The 12,688-nt window shown below is 48.2% G+C and overlaps 1 protein-coding gene across 12 annotated transcripts in view; it reads left to right on the plus strand.

The window, feature by feature from the left end:
• The window catches only part of Tacc2 (transforming, acidic coiled-coil containing protein 2), a 213,111-nt gene that overhangs the window by 169,940 nt on the left and 30,483 nt on the right, over positions 1 to 12,688 (plus strand). For 6 of the 12 annotated variants that reach the window (XM_013503062.1, XM_013503064.1, XM_013503068.1 and 3 more), the window contains 3 exons: positions 5,602 to 6,907; positions 10,749 to 10,809; positions 11,977 to 12,271. In XM_013503062.1, coding sequence (XP_013358516.1) covers positions 5,602 to 6,907; positions 10,749 to 10,809; positions 11,977 to 12,271 — 1,662 coding nt within the window. Of the gene's footprint in view, positions 1 to 5,601; positions 6,908 to 8,757; positions 8,794 to 10,748; positions 10,810 to 11,976; positions 12,272 to 12,688 lie in introns of all 12 variants that reach the window. The other 6 variants (XM_005401923.2, XM_013503067.1, XM_005401927.2 and 3 more) reach the window with 3 other exon arrangements.

Genomic DNA, 12,688 nt, shown 5'->3' on the forward strand with positions numbered 1-12,688 from the left:
GTATTGGGCCAAGAATCCCAGAGCCCAATTAACTAAAGACCCTTCCTGTCCTTGGGCCGGGCTGCAGGCAGCAGGTGTCACTGTGGCATGTGCAAGATTTGGGGGCCCATGGCCGCTATTTTCTCCGTCCCCTGGACTAGGTGCTTATGTGGCTGTCTCATTTCATCCTCTTAATAAGAATGCCTGGTTTACAGCGGAGGCTCAGGGAGGTCCAGTAACTTGCCCAGGGTTGCATATAGTCATAGTCTATTCTAACTGCTGTAACAAAATCCCATAGACCAAGTGGAATAATTCTTGGCTGCTCACGTCATAGAGGCTGGAAGTTTCAAAAACAAGGCAGCTACAGGTTTACTATCTGGCAAGGGCCAATTCATGGTTCATAGGTAGCATATTCTTTCTGTGTCCCCTCATGGTACAAGGACAAGTAAGCTCTCAGGCTTCTCTTATAAGGGCCCTAATCCTATTCTTGAGGGCTCTGCTCCGTGAAATCACCTCCCCAAACTGCCCCCTCTATATCATTACCTCAGGAGTGAGGATTTCAGTGTGAGAATTTGCGGGTGGGAGAATAGAGACATTCAGGCCACAGCACAAGAGTAAACTGAGGGTCAGGGCTTCTTGGACCATCCTTAGCTGGAACAGTGAGGACAGCTGGGGACTCTGACATGCAGCCAAGCATGAGGCCCCTGGTGTGCAAGGGGAAGCACCAGGTGGGTATGTTAATGCACCCAGGTGGTGGATGTCACCTAGGCAGAGGCCAGCTCTGCACCTGGGCCCTGACCATGGAGCCAGGCATATGCGGGGCCTGCTGCTGGGAGTCTCAAATCCCCTTCACCTTGGGCTAGAGAAACAGTAGGGAAGTCAGGGGCTGTGTAGACAGGCAAAGAAGCATGGACAGTGGTGACCTCATCTGCCCAGAGTGGCCACACTACTCTGGGAACCTTGGGTGGGGACACTAGGAACCATCCTAACTAAGGGCATGTCATTTAGCTGTTCACACGGTGCACCATGGTAAAAAGTCTGATTTTCATAAAGAGAGCTTCTGTAGCATAGAGCTAACATGGTCAGTAATTACATTACTAACACTGCCTGGTTCAGCACCTTTTCCTCAGCCTCTGGGAACGGAATGAGGGTTTGGAAAAGATGTGCCAGAGCCAGATAGACACCCAGGAAGCAGTGGAACTCAATGCCCACCGGGACAGTTCTTTGGACTCCTTGAGGTCTCCAGGAGAGAATGAACACTCCCTAGGTCAGGGAGAGAGCGTGGTCTTAGCACAGGCCTCGTGCTGCTCTTGCTGGCCAGCTGGGGCTTCGTTCCTTGACCTTTGTCAACCTGCATTTGGGACCACATCGGAGGATGAAATGCACCACGGGTAGGCCTATCACCTCTTCAGCCCTGACACTTCAGCCTCTGAGGCAAAGTCCCCATAAGGAGTTGGAGCCCAGCCTCAAGACAGTTCATGCCTGTCTAAGATTACCCTCGAAACTCAAAATTGAAATGTTGCTCGTTGGAGGTTTTAAGAGCTGAGACAGATCCAGATGGGATGCAAGTGGGGTGAGCCAGCTCAGCCCCAGGTGTCTGCTCACAGGCTCGCCCCTGCTGCCTGTTCAGATGGGGATTCTGAGCCTTAGCCCTGCTGATCTTCTCAGAAAGGGATGGCTGGATGGATGGATACACAGTCTGGGGTTCTGATAAGTGTCCAAAGTGTGTCTTGGGAAATGTTGAGTTCATCATGGGGTTACTCTGATTTTCCCACAGCTACCAGTAAAATGCCACTTGAAAACCAAATAATGTTCTATTTATAGCTGCTTAAAATGCAGACTTTTTCCCAGAATAAACATTATTAATGCCCGTAGATTATAACTTACATACTTAGAAGATGTATAACTATGCTTCGTATGTGCCCTTGATTGATCGGTCATTTAAGCATCTGAGCATGCCAGGGCACGCAAAGACTCACCATTGCTCCTCTGGGCCTAGTGAAGTATTGTCCAGGGACAGGGGAAAGGAGCACCCAACTGCCAGTGAGTGTCCCCAGTAAGACGCAGAAATGTGACCTTTGGACAAGGTAGAGTGACATCAGTTGTTAATTATTAGCTGTCTCCCTTTGTGTCTGTAATTGCCTTGTGTTTAACAAACACATTCAACATTTCCTTAACTTGGGGGCTGTGTTGCCCAGGGCCCGTGTTATGGGCTGAATTGTGTCCCCCTAAAACCCACATGTTGAAGACCTAACCCCCCAGTGGGATGGGGCCTTTATAGGGGTAATTAAGGCTAAAAGGAGTCAAAGGATGGATCCCTGATCCAGTAACACTGGTGTCCATATAGAAAGAGGGAGAGACACCGGGGAGATTCGTGCAGAGAGGAAAGGCCATGTTAGGGCACACTGAGAAGACTCCATCTGCAAACTAGCACGAGGGGCCTCAGGAGAGTCAGACCTACAACCTTGAACTTGGATTTCTAATCTTTAAAACTGAGAGAAATACATTGCTGTTGTGGAGGCCCTCTGCTCTGTGGTCCTTGGTAATGGCTGCCTGTGACCAGGACAGCTGGGGAGCCCTGAGTGAGCCTGTGCATATGACAAGCCACAGATGCCGACTTTATCCTCAGACTGAGTCAGAAACTTAGTGCCAGGATGCATGCGGTGGATCTGAGAGTGAGCCTTGCCCAGGTCTGTGATGATGGGTGTGGGACGTAGAGGCCGTGCTGATGTGGGTGCATTGATTTGGGGACTTGTCCTTCTTTGCCTTGAGGTCCATGCCATACTTCACAGGGGCTGATATATAGGAGGCACCTTGGATTATTTGTAGAATGAGTGGTCTTCTTGCACTTGCATGTGGACATTTAGAAATCTAATGAGAGCCTAGCTGGACCATACTTGCTTTTGAAAATCAAAGCCTATATATGGCGGTGATTTTCTGGCCCGGTGATGGACCCCATGGTGCAAGCTGCTCTGGGAACCACATGAAAGATAGCAACTCTCAGTCAGGTGTACTTTTGTCCCCAGGGGGATACAGGGTACTATCTGGCACAATTTTGTTTGTCATAGCTGGGTGGGAGGTGCTACTAGCATCTTGTGGGTTGAGGTTAAGGGTAAAGCAAAGCATGCTGCAGTAAACAGCCAGCTCCCCGTGACAAAAGACTGAGCATCCTGAAATGTCCATAAGGCTAAAGTTAAATCCTAAGGCATGACTAGATCTCCATGGTAACGTGATTAAGAAGTGTCAGTTCTACATAGGAAAGCTACACTAAGTAGACAGGGAGCTTTTTCTTCTGAAGAAACAATGAGCAGATGGTTAAGCTCAATATCTGCTGATTGTTGCATGACTGAGGAAAGCTACAGTACCATTCTTTGAAGGCCACTGAGGCCCATGTAACAGCTTGAGAGAGAGTAGGTTGGCACTGTTGGGCCTGGCTTGGAAGTGATGGAATGGGCTGAAGACCCTTCTGCCTCCTATGAAAACCCATTCAAAAGCCACCTTGTCCCCTCAGCATCCCTGGTTCTCTGCTCTCCCTACCAGGTGTCCAGGGGTAGCCACAGGGCAGGAAGATGAGGTTGCTGCTGGTGGAACGATGGAGTGCTTGAGGGTACAAGTTCCCCAGGAAAGAGAGAGTCACTTTCAGAAAGTAGTAATGTCAACACCTATTCTGTTGAGGTGAGGAGGCATGAGGAGTGCTTGGATGATGATGTAGAAGTTATTTGGTGGAAAGACCTAAGTAAGAGGCTTTAAGGATCATGTGCTCCATATTTAGGACATGCGCTTCTAGTACGGGTAGGGAGGTACAAGGTAGGAAGAGAGGGAGAGATCTGAAACCAGAACTAGCTCAGAGCTGTGCTTTTAGAAGATGCTCTTCATCCAGGGTATCTGTTGAGCTCATAAGAAAAAGTGTGACCAGTCAAGGAGGAAGCAAAGGTAAATAAAACCAGTTCCTGAGCTCAAGACACTTGGTTTCCTTGGCATGTAATCTCCCACTTCATGCACCAAGATCATTGTGAAGTTCAAGAGAAAGGTCTCCTGGAGCGAAGTGTAGTAGCACTGTGCAAAACGCTTACCACCTGGAGAACTGCACGACAAGCACGAATGGCTTGGAAGAAAGCTACAGGAAGAGACCAGTTTGGATTTAACTGAGCACTTTTCAAAGATAGGGCTGCCAGACTGAGCAAATAAAAATGAAGGGCACCCAGTTAAATTTATATCTCAGGTAATAAATAACTGGGGTGTGAGACGTACTTATACTAAACGCTCTGTTTGCTTATCTGAAATCCAGATTGAACTGGGCATCTTATACTTATCTGGCAACTTTACCATGGGGGAGGATAGGTAGAGAGACCTAGCACCTGTCAGTGAAGCACACTTTGGGGACATTGTCTCATCGTGTTGGTGCCAAACTTTTCTATTCCTTGTTATGCATTCTCCTGGTGCTTTGGTCTGTAAGCCACTAACAATATTTGCCCAATTTTATTAAAGAACACCTTTTTTGGCTTTCTGGAAAATCATTTTCAAGCATCTTTGGCTGCTCAGAACAGCTGGGAAACCAGAAATGCATGAAAAATGCCACCTGGTGCAGACAGAGCCCACAGTAGCCAAGCCAAGGCCAGGGCTGGCTGGATCTTCCAGGAGCAGTGGGGCGGTGCGATCCTGAGTGTCATTTGGCCAACATTTCAAGAATGTGCCGCAGGTTGGAGTTGAAGCCAGGTAGAGAGGAGCGAGGTTGGGTAAGAGGGAAGGATAAGCAAGGTGGAATGAAGAGGTTCCAGGTGATGTCTGGAAGAGCAGGTGGCAAAGGGCAAGCCCAGTGCTGCTGCAGTTGGCCTGTAGGCCTCTGTGTAACAGTTCCTCCTGTTGCTTCCAGTGGTTGAGGAGTCAGGAGCACAGCTGCCCGTGATAGTAGCTAATAAATGTTGAAGGCCGACTGTGCTTTGCTTGCCTTACTTCTTTGTTTTCCTGTTCTCTTCCACCTCGCTGCAGCCACACTTAGCTTTTTCTGTAACGCACCAGAGATGCTGCTGCCCCAGAGGCTTGTGTTTGCTGTTCCTTCTGCCCAGGATATTTCACCCTCAGAAATCCTCCTAGTTCTTGTCTTTACCTCATTTCTGGTCTTTGCTCAAGACCAGATGGCCATTACCTGCCTATCTTACTTAAAATTACAACTTTTCTGTGCTGGCCCCGTTTTGCTTCTAAGCACACATCACGATGGGGCAGTTTGTACCTTTTATTGTTGAGTTGTTTATTCGGTGTCTCCTCCCTGAAGACTGTGAGTTCTGGAAGGCAAAGATTCTGTTTACTTTGTTCGTTTCATTGTGAGTCCCCAGCATGACACCTGAACTCGTTCAGGCACTTGGTAAATGTGTTTTTAACAAATTACCTGAGCTCTTTCTTCATCAACCCTCATGGCTCCTACTTTACAAATAAAGGAACCAAGGTAAATCTGCCCAGGGCTGGGAGCTAATAAGAGATAGGGCTGGAATCTGTACCTAAGCAGGGTGTCCACTGTTGGGCCAGGTAGCCTGGGGACTGGAATTTGTCAACCTCTGCTCTCGATGACAAATGCTCCCAAGTGTCCTGTGTCCTCAAATGACAGCTTTGTCTCCATTTCCTCAGGATGCAGTTCTGAGACGGTCACCGTCCCTGATGGCCCCTGTAGCAACTCAGTGGAAGGAAGTCCTTTCCGGCCCCCACACTCCTCCTCTGCCGTCTTCGACGAAGACAAGCCGATAGCCAGCAGCGGGACTTACAACTTGGACTTTGACAACATCGAGCTGGTGGACAACTTCCAGAGCTTGGAGCCTCGCTCCTCAGACTGTAGGAACCAGGACTGCAAGGTGAACACGCGCAGGAAGTCTACAGAGTCTGTGCTCCCCTCCAAGTCCACACTGTCCCGCTCGCTCAGCCTTCAAGCCAGTGACTTTGACGGTGCTTCCTGCCCAGGCAGCCCCGAGGCTGTGGCCCTCGCCCCAGATGCCTGCAGCACAGGGTCCAACAGCGCTTCTAGTACTCTCAAGCGAACTAAAAAACCGAGGCCACCTTCCTTAAAAAAGAAACAGACATCCAAGAAGCCTCCAGAAACCCCCTCAGTGAAAGAGACCCAGCAAGAGTCAGTCGAAGAGAGTCCCGTCCCCTGTGAGGAGCATCTGACATCCGAGACAAAGACGGAGTTGGCCACTGCCGAGGGCTCTGGGTCCATCCTCCCGGAGGAGACGCCCCTGGAGCCTGCTGTTGTGCCGCAGGCTGCCTCTCCTCCAGACCCGGACTGCGCAGAGGGTGCTTGTCCCCCAGCTTCCGGAGGTGGCAGGGTGCAGAACTCCCCTCCCATTGGGAGGAAAACTTTGCCTCTTACCACAGCCCCCGAGGCAGTGGAGGTGACCCCATCGGATAGCAGGGGGCAAGAGGGCTCCCCAGCCAAAGGGCTCTCAGTGAGGCTGGAGTTTGACTATTCTGAGGACAAGGGTAGTTGGGACAACCAGCAGGAAAATACCCCACCTACCAAAAAGATAGGCAAAAAGCAGGTTGCCAAAATGCCCCTGAGGAGGCCAAAGATGAAAAAAACACCTGAGAAACTTGACAACACTCCTGCCTCACCTACCAGATCCCCCGCTGAACCCAATGACATCCCTGTTGCTAAAGGTACCTACACCTTTGATATTGACAAGTGGGATGACCCCAATTTTAACCCCTTTTCTTCCACCTCAAAAATGCAGGAATCTCCCAAATTGCCCCAGCAGTCATATAACTTTGACCCAGACACCTGTGATGAATCCCTAGACCCCTTTAAGACATCCTCTAAGACCCCCAGCTCACCTTCTAAGTCCCCAGCCTCATTCGAGATCCCAGCCAGTATTGAAACCAATGGAGTGGATGGGGATGGGCTCAACAAGCCCGCCAAGAAGAAGAAGACACCCCTAAAGACGTAAGTACAGGGGTGGAGGCGGGGAGGGTGGAGGCGGGGAGGGTGGAGGTGGGGTGCATGGTGCTGTGACCTGTTGGTCTTGTGTCTGGATGACCTTCAGCTGCCCTAACCTCACTGTTATTGAAATGACATGTGTTTGCAGCCCTGTGGTCAGACAGGCAAGGTACATGTTTTTTCCCCTCTGGGCTGTCACGGTGCTGGCATTTTATCATGCATAAACCCCTTTGGGGAAAAGAGTCCTTGATCTTTTGCCTTAATAATTCAGTGGTCACTTTGGGAGGCTGAGGCAGGAGGATTACAAGTTTGAACCTAGCCTGGGTAATTTAGAAACTCAGTGAGACTTTGTCTCAGGATGAACAATAACAAAGGGCCAATTTCGCACCTCATTGAGAAGGCCCTGGGTTTAATCCCTAGACCTGAAAAAAACCAGTAAGTCTGTAGTCTAAAGCTGTACTTTTAGCCAGAGACTTGACACTCAACTCCAGGGCATGTGGGAGGCCTTGTAGAAAGGGAATAGTCATGAGAGACCCGGCCAACCAACCATTTACGATTGGCCCTTTTCCTTTTAGCATATACTTTGAAGCCAGGAGACACAGCCTGTACAATATCGTTAAAATTTATAGCATTGGTTTCCGTCTGTTAAGGAGACTTTAGCCCAAGAATCCATCACAGTATAGTAGGCTCCAGGAGGCCTATGAGGCAGACAAATAGTTTGGGCCTCTCTTTGAACCAGTTCTAAGAAGTGGGCGTTTGTATCCTTCCCTCTCTCTGGTCATCTTTTGCAGACAAGAGTTCACATAGGCCCTAAAAGTCAAAACAAAACAAGACAAAGGAACTAAAGGTAGAAGCAGACCTTATAATGCCCAGGAAGCCATTAATAAATGAGTCTTTCCTCCACAATCACTTGCCCAGTAAGTGGCCCTTAAATACGATGTTCAAGTCCTTAGCTCTCCAGCATTCATTCCAAGATCCAGCTCTAACTTGGATGGCTGCAGGTCTGTTCTTAGGACTCTGGACCATGTGCAGTGTGATGACCACTTATAGACCTCCTAACTTTCATGGGAAGCACTGGCTATAATTTAACAAGGTTGAGAAAAGTAGTCTCCCACGAGCGTTGTAACTGAACAGGTAACAGTCCCGGCCCCTCTGGGTCTACTTGACACCAACAAGGCAGGGGTGGCCTGCTGGCCTCCCATTCTGGGTGCCCTCAAGCACTGACCTGAGAATAGCCTGATGCTTCCTGAGAATTGTTTCTAGAGCAGACTTTGGTTGTAGGTTACACTGTCACTGTGTGGCGATGGCTGGGAGACCATTCTGGCTAAAAAATTGTGGACTTCTCCTAGATCAGTTCCCCAATAGGCCCTTCTAGGAAATGTCATAGGATCCTATTGGAAATCTAATTTTAAGACTGGCTAGAAGTCAGTGTCTACTTGCAAAGCTATTGCCTCTTATCTTTGAAGCAAGAGTCAACTTGTAGTTCCCACCCCCTTCCCTGAGATAGCCTGCATGTATCTTCTGTCCTTAGCTACTTTCTTTTTTGATGAGTAAAGCTAACAAAGCTTAGAGAAGCTGACCCCACATCTCACGATCTCACGCCTAGTGCAGATGGACCACTGTCTTGACTCCTACCCTGGATGACAAAGACCTTAGGATTCCAACAGTGTGTGAGTGATCAGAACCTAGCAAAGAAGCTGTTGTCCAAAGGTCCCTTTCCAAAAAACTGGGTTATTGCTATCCTCCAGCAGAATATGCAGGTCACATCCTGACCTGCTAGGAACCAGTTGTCTGCAGATCTATCTTTTTTGTCAGTTCCTCTGTCTGTCTCTCTTTTCTTTGTTTCCTTGTCTTAGGATGGTTGAAGATGTGATGTCTGTGTGTTCTCTGTTGTAAGTACACTTAATGCAATCTCTTTCTTTTATGCCAAATGTGCTTTCCCCCTGCCTTATGTTTTGGCTTGCAAATCCTTTTTTCTTCACTGTGCCTGCTATGGTGTACTTCTGTGTTAGGTCTGGGAATGATGGGGTACAAGGGTCCCCAGTAGCAGAGGTTATTTCTCTGTTTCATAGTGATTATAATTGTGGAAGTGAGAATGCTTGGCTGTGAAAACATCATTATCCAACATCTGCCTGCTTGTCGGGAATGGAAGTATTTTTCCTCATACATATTGGATGTCTTCATCTGAAACCTAAGCATCTTTTTAACCCTTCATTCCATTCTTTCATTTTAAAGTGGGCTGGCAGGCAATTGCTTTCAGTAGCACCATGGCTTCACAGAGACCGTCCCGTGAAAGCTGGGGCAGAGACTGCCCTTGCTTGGTCCTGCTAACGTGTGAAGCGGAACCATTGGGCCATTCTGGCCATTCCAAATTGAGGCTGAAAGAGCCCCCCTGAAATATGGAGTCAGCTCAGAGTGGTGCCTGTGGCTGAGAGCCATCGCCATGCTGCCCTAAGCCATGTCCTTGTCACTCAAGTGCAGCCTGGGTGTTGGCATGCCTCATCCCTGCCAGGCATCAGTGCAGCTGACCACCTGTGTGCCTCTGCCACTCTGCCTCCCCTGGCCAGGAGGGGTCTTGTGGACAGTTCTCAGAGCTCTGAAGTCATGTACCTTCTCCCTGTCCTTAAAAGGGAAGCTGGCCTGGTCCCAGGTGTCTGGCAGTCCTAGGAGGGTGGAGTCTCTCAGACTCTTTTCTGCCCAAAATATTTCTTTAGTATTTTCAAGCCATTTTGCAACTACAAAATACACAGCTGTATATTTATATGCATGAATAAATATAAGCTTAAAGCTGTGGTTGTACTATTCTTACTGTAAATGCCATAAATAACCATTTTATTACAGAGCAATTTTTTTCGTGGTTAAATGCCATTGTTGGAACATTTTATTTGAGAGAACACAAGGAAAGGAACTTGGGTGCCAAATTGCTCTGCCCACCTAAACATGGAAAGCATGGGAGGGTGGTGGGATCTAAGGTGAGGGATCGAAAATGAGCAAAGGCCTTGCTGTGCTGGAAATGGAACCCTATGAGGGTCAGGCTGGAGACCAGCAGGCAGGGGCCAGTCTGCAGTAGGGAGAGAGCCTGCATTCTGACTGTGGAAATGACTGAGTGCCTGATGGACTCAGAACCATTTCTGCTAAAAATCACCAGTTTCTCCTGAGGTCTGCCTCCTTGACCCTTCAGGAGTCTTATCTGGTGTCCCTCCTCTCCTCAAAGTATCTACATGAAGGAGAAAGAGAGAAGAGAGTCATTAATCTTGTCTATTCACTGTGGTTAGGAAAAGACAAAAAAAAATCATCTTATCTCTGGCCCTGCCTTTGGTGGGAATCCTAACTAGAATCCTTCAGCACTCAGTTGGTGTGAATCGGAAGGATTCTGCAAATTCTCCCCGAGGACCCAGGACTTTCTATTCATGCATAGAATCCTTCAGCTGTTCATTAAGTGCTCTATCGCCCGACCCATGTGAAAATTGGATTCTGTTAATTAGTGTCATGAGCTTACAGCCCTTCCCGAAACTTTAGTTCCTGGAAGAATCCAGATACATTAATCTGCTCATCAGAAGTTTGCTTTATAAAGTAAGAACACTTAGTTATATTTAGCTTCATGGGGGGCAGGGTCAGCACTCCAAACGGCATGTCTTTAGAGATTTTGAGCTTGATGGATCTTTCCCTTGGGGGAAAAATCATATCTGTTAAAAAGTCAGAATGGATGTCTTCGGTTGGAGTGGGCAGACAGGAGGGTGGCCTGGGCAGATAGCTTGGCAGAGGCGGTGGCTTCCACCAGCTCTATATTGCTTGGGATGTTCTGTAGCTCTGTTTGTTGTGTTTACATTTTCCATTTTGTTTCCAGTGACACATTTAGGGTGAAAAAGTCGCCAAAACGGTCTCCTCTCTCTGATCCACCTTCTCAGGTACAATGTTCCTTTGATCTTTATGATGTTACTGCTCACCCAGAGATTATTACCCTAGGCAGCAGAGCTTTCCTTTCTGATTTTCATGGGCATATTTCCAAGGCCCTCTTGCCCCTACATGGAGAGGTCCCTTGGTTTTGTGAAGATTGTTTCAATCCCTTCACTTAGGCCAAGATCAGTATGTATCCTGAGAGTACAAGAAGTTCAGGGAAAATGGTAGTTGGATTCAGCAGGAGGATCTGTTCTGGCCCATTCTGTCCACTTGCTGAGAACTTTTATAGCTATCAAGTTGGGAAAGTCTTTTGAGATCAATAAATACAAAGTAAGAAAATGTAAAAAATGAATATGTATCAGAAGCACTAAACTATAAAAAATGAATATGTATCAGAAGCGCTAAACAAATAGCCCTAAAGTCCAAGTGGGAAGGTGAGGAGCCCTGCCCCACAAAGAAGTAGGTGCTTGGGTTGTTTATTCATATGGGTCCATATTTCTCTCTTACTAGTTCATCACCAAAATCGTGCCATTTCTTCTGCCCTCTTTATAGACCAAGGAACATTATCATCGAGTAGGTTCGCCATACCATTCCTGGGTCACAAAACAAATAAACTTCTCCCATCTGTCTAAACCAGGTCAGCCAAGTCCCACCCCTAAGACCTGGCCCAGGCCAGGGTGCAGAAGACCCTGGACCTGGACCCCTGAACAGGGCACCCAGTCGCAGCTCAGCTTTCTCATTTCTGAGTTCCACCCTGCCCTGGTCAGGTCCTCCCTCTCCTGTGGGGCGGCAGTATGAATCTCCTTCTCTCCTTTTAGGGACTGGCATGAGTACTGTCAGGTGATATTGATGATGCTGACCTTCAAGCCTGTGTATGAGCATCACACAGTAGTTGTAGGAATGAAGTTAGCAGAAATGTCTCAGATAGTCAAGACACAAAATCCTGATTTTTTAAAAATCCACGATCACTCCTTGAAACAAACCATCAGAAAAGGAGATTCATGGAGGAAAGAATGTGTTACCTTGAGGGGTCATCTGAAGCACAGTCCAAGTAGAACAGATAGAGGGTTTTGATGGGAACCTCTCCTGGTCAAAGGGCTTCAGACTCCTGGGTGAGTGTGATTTCTGATCAGTCCACTGAATGAAAGAGGAGGCTGCCTTTCTTCTCCCTGCAGGACCCCACTCCAGCTGCAACGCCAGAGACACCACCGGTCATCTCCGCAGTGGTGCACGCAACCGATGAGGAAAAGCTGGCGGTCACCAGTCAGAAGTGGACGTGCATGACAGTGGACTTGGAGGCTGACAAACAGGACTTCCCACAGCCCTCAGACCTGTCCACCTTTGTAAATGAGACCAAATTCAATTCACCCTCGGAGGGTAAGCAACTTGGTGGCCAGCTGGACCCCCACCCCGCCTTGGAGAATACTGCCCCTAGGGAGCAAAAGGCCAGGACAGACACTTCTCAGCCAGGTAACTGTTACTGTTACCTTGTGACTGTCTGCACGCCTCCCAATACACTTGAAGCTAAGGCTGCACTTTAAAACGGCCCAAGACTTGAAACAAGCTGTTCCTCGACCCCACCATGCCTGCTGAGAAGTAGCCCAGCACTTTCTAATCCAAGTTCTGACTGCTCGAGTGTGCTTATTCTTGGCTGTGTGGCTTAATGTCCCTTCTGTGGTTTTCAGGGGGGAAAAGGTCTAAAGGAATTGTTGTTTAAAACAAATGCTCAGTGTAGTTCACTGCATCTGGGAACCCATTAGTACCATCATATTTGGGGCACCCATGAGATGGTGAGACAACATGGCTATACCTTTTAATCAAGTCCCAAGCCAAAGGTTCACTCACACTAGGCTTACTTATGAGGACTTTATCCTCCCCTGCTCCGTG

The sequence above is a fragment of the Chinchilla lanigera genome, unplaced genomic scaffold (genome assembly GCF_000276665.1).
Source record: "Chinchilla lanigera isolate Chin_1 unplaced genomic scaffold, ChiLan1.0 scaffold00076, whole genome shotgun sequence".
Classification (NCBI taxonomy): Eukaryota; Metazoa; Chordata; class Mammalia; order Rodentia; family Chinchillidae; genus Chinchilla; species Chinchilla lanigera.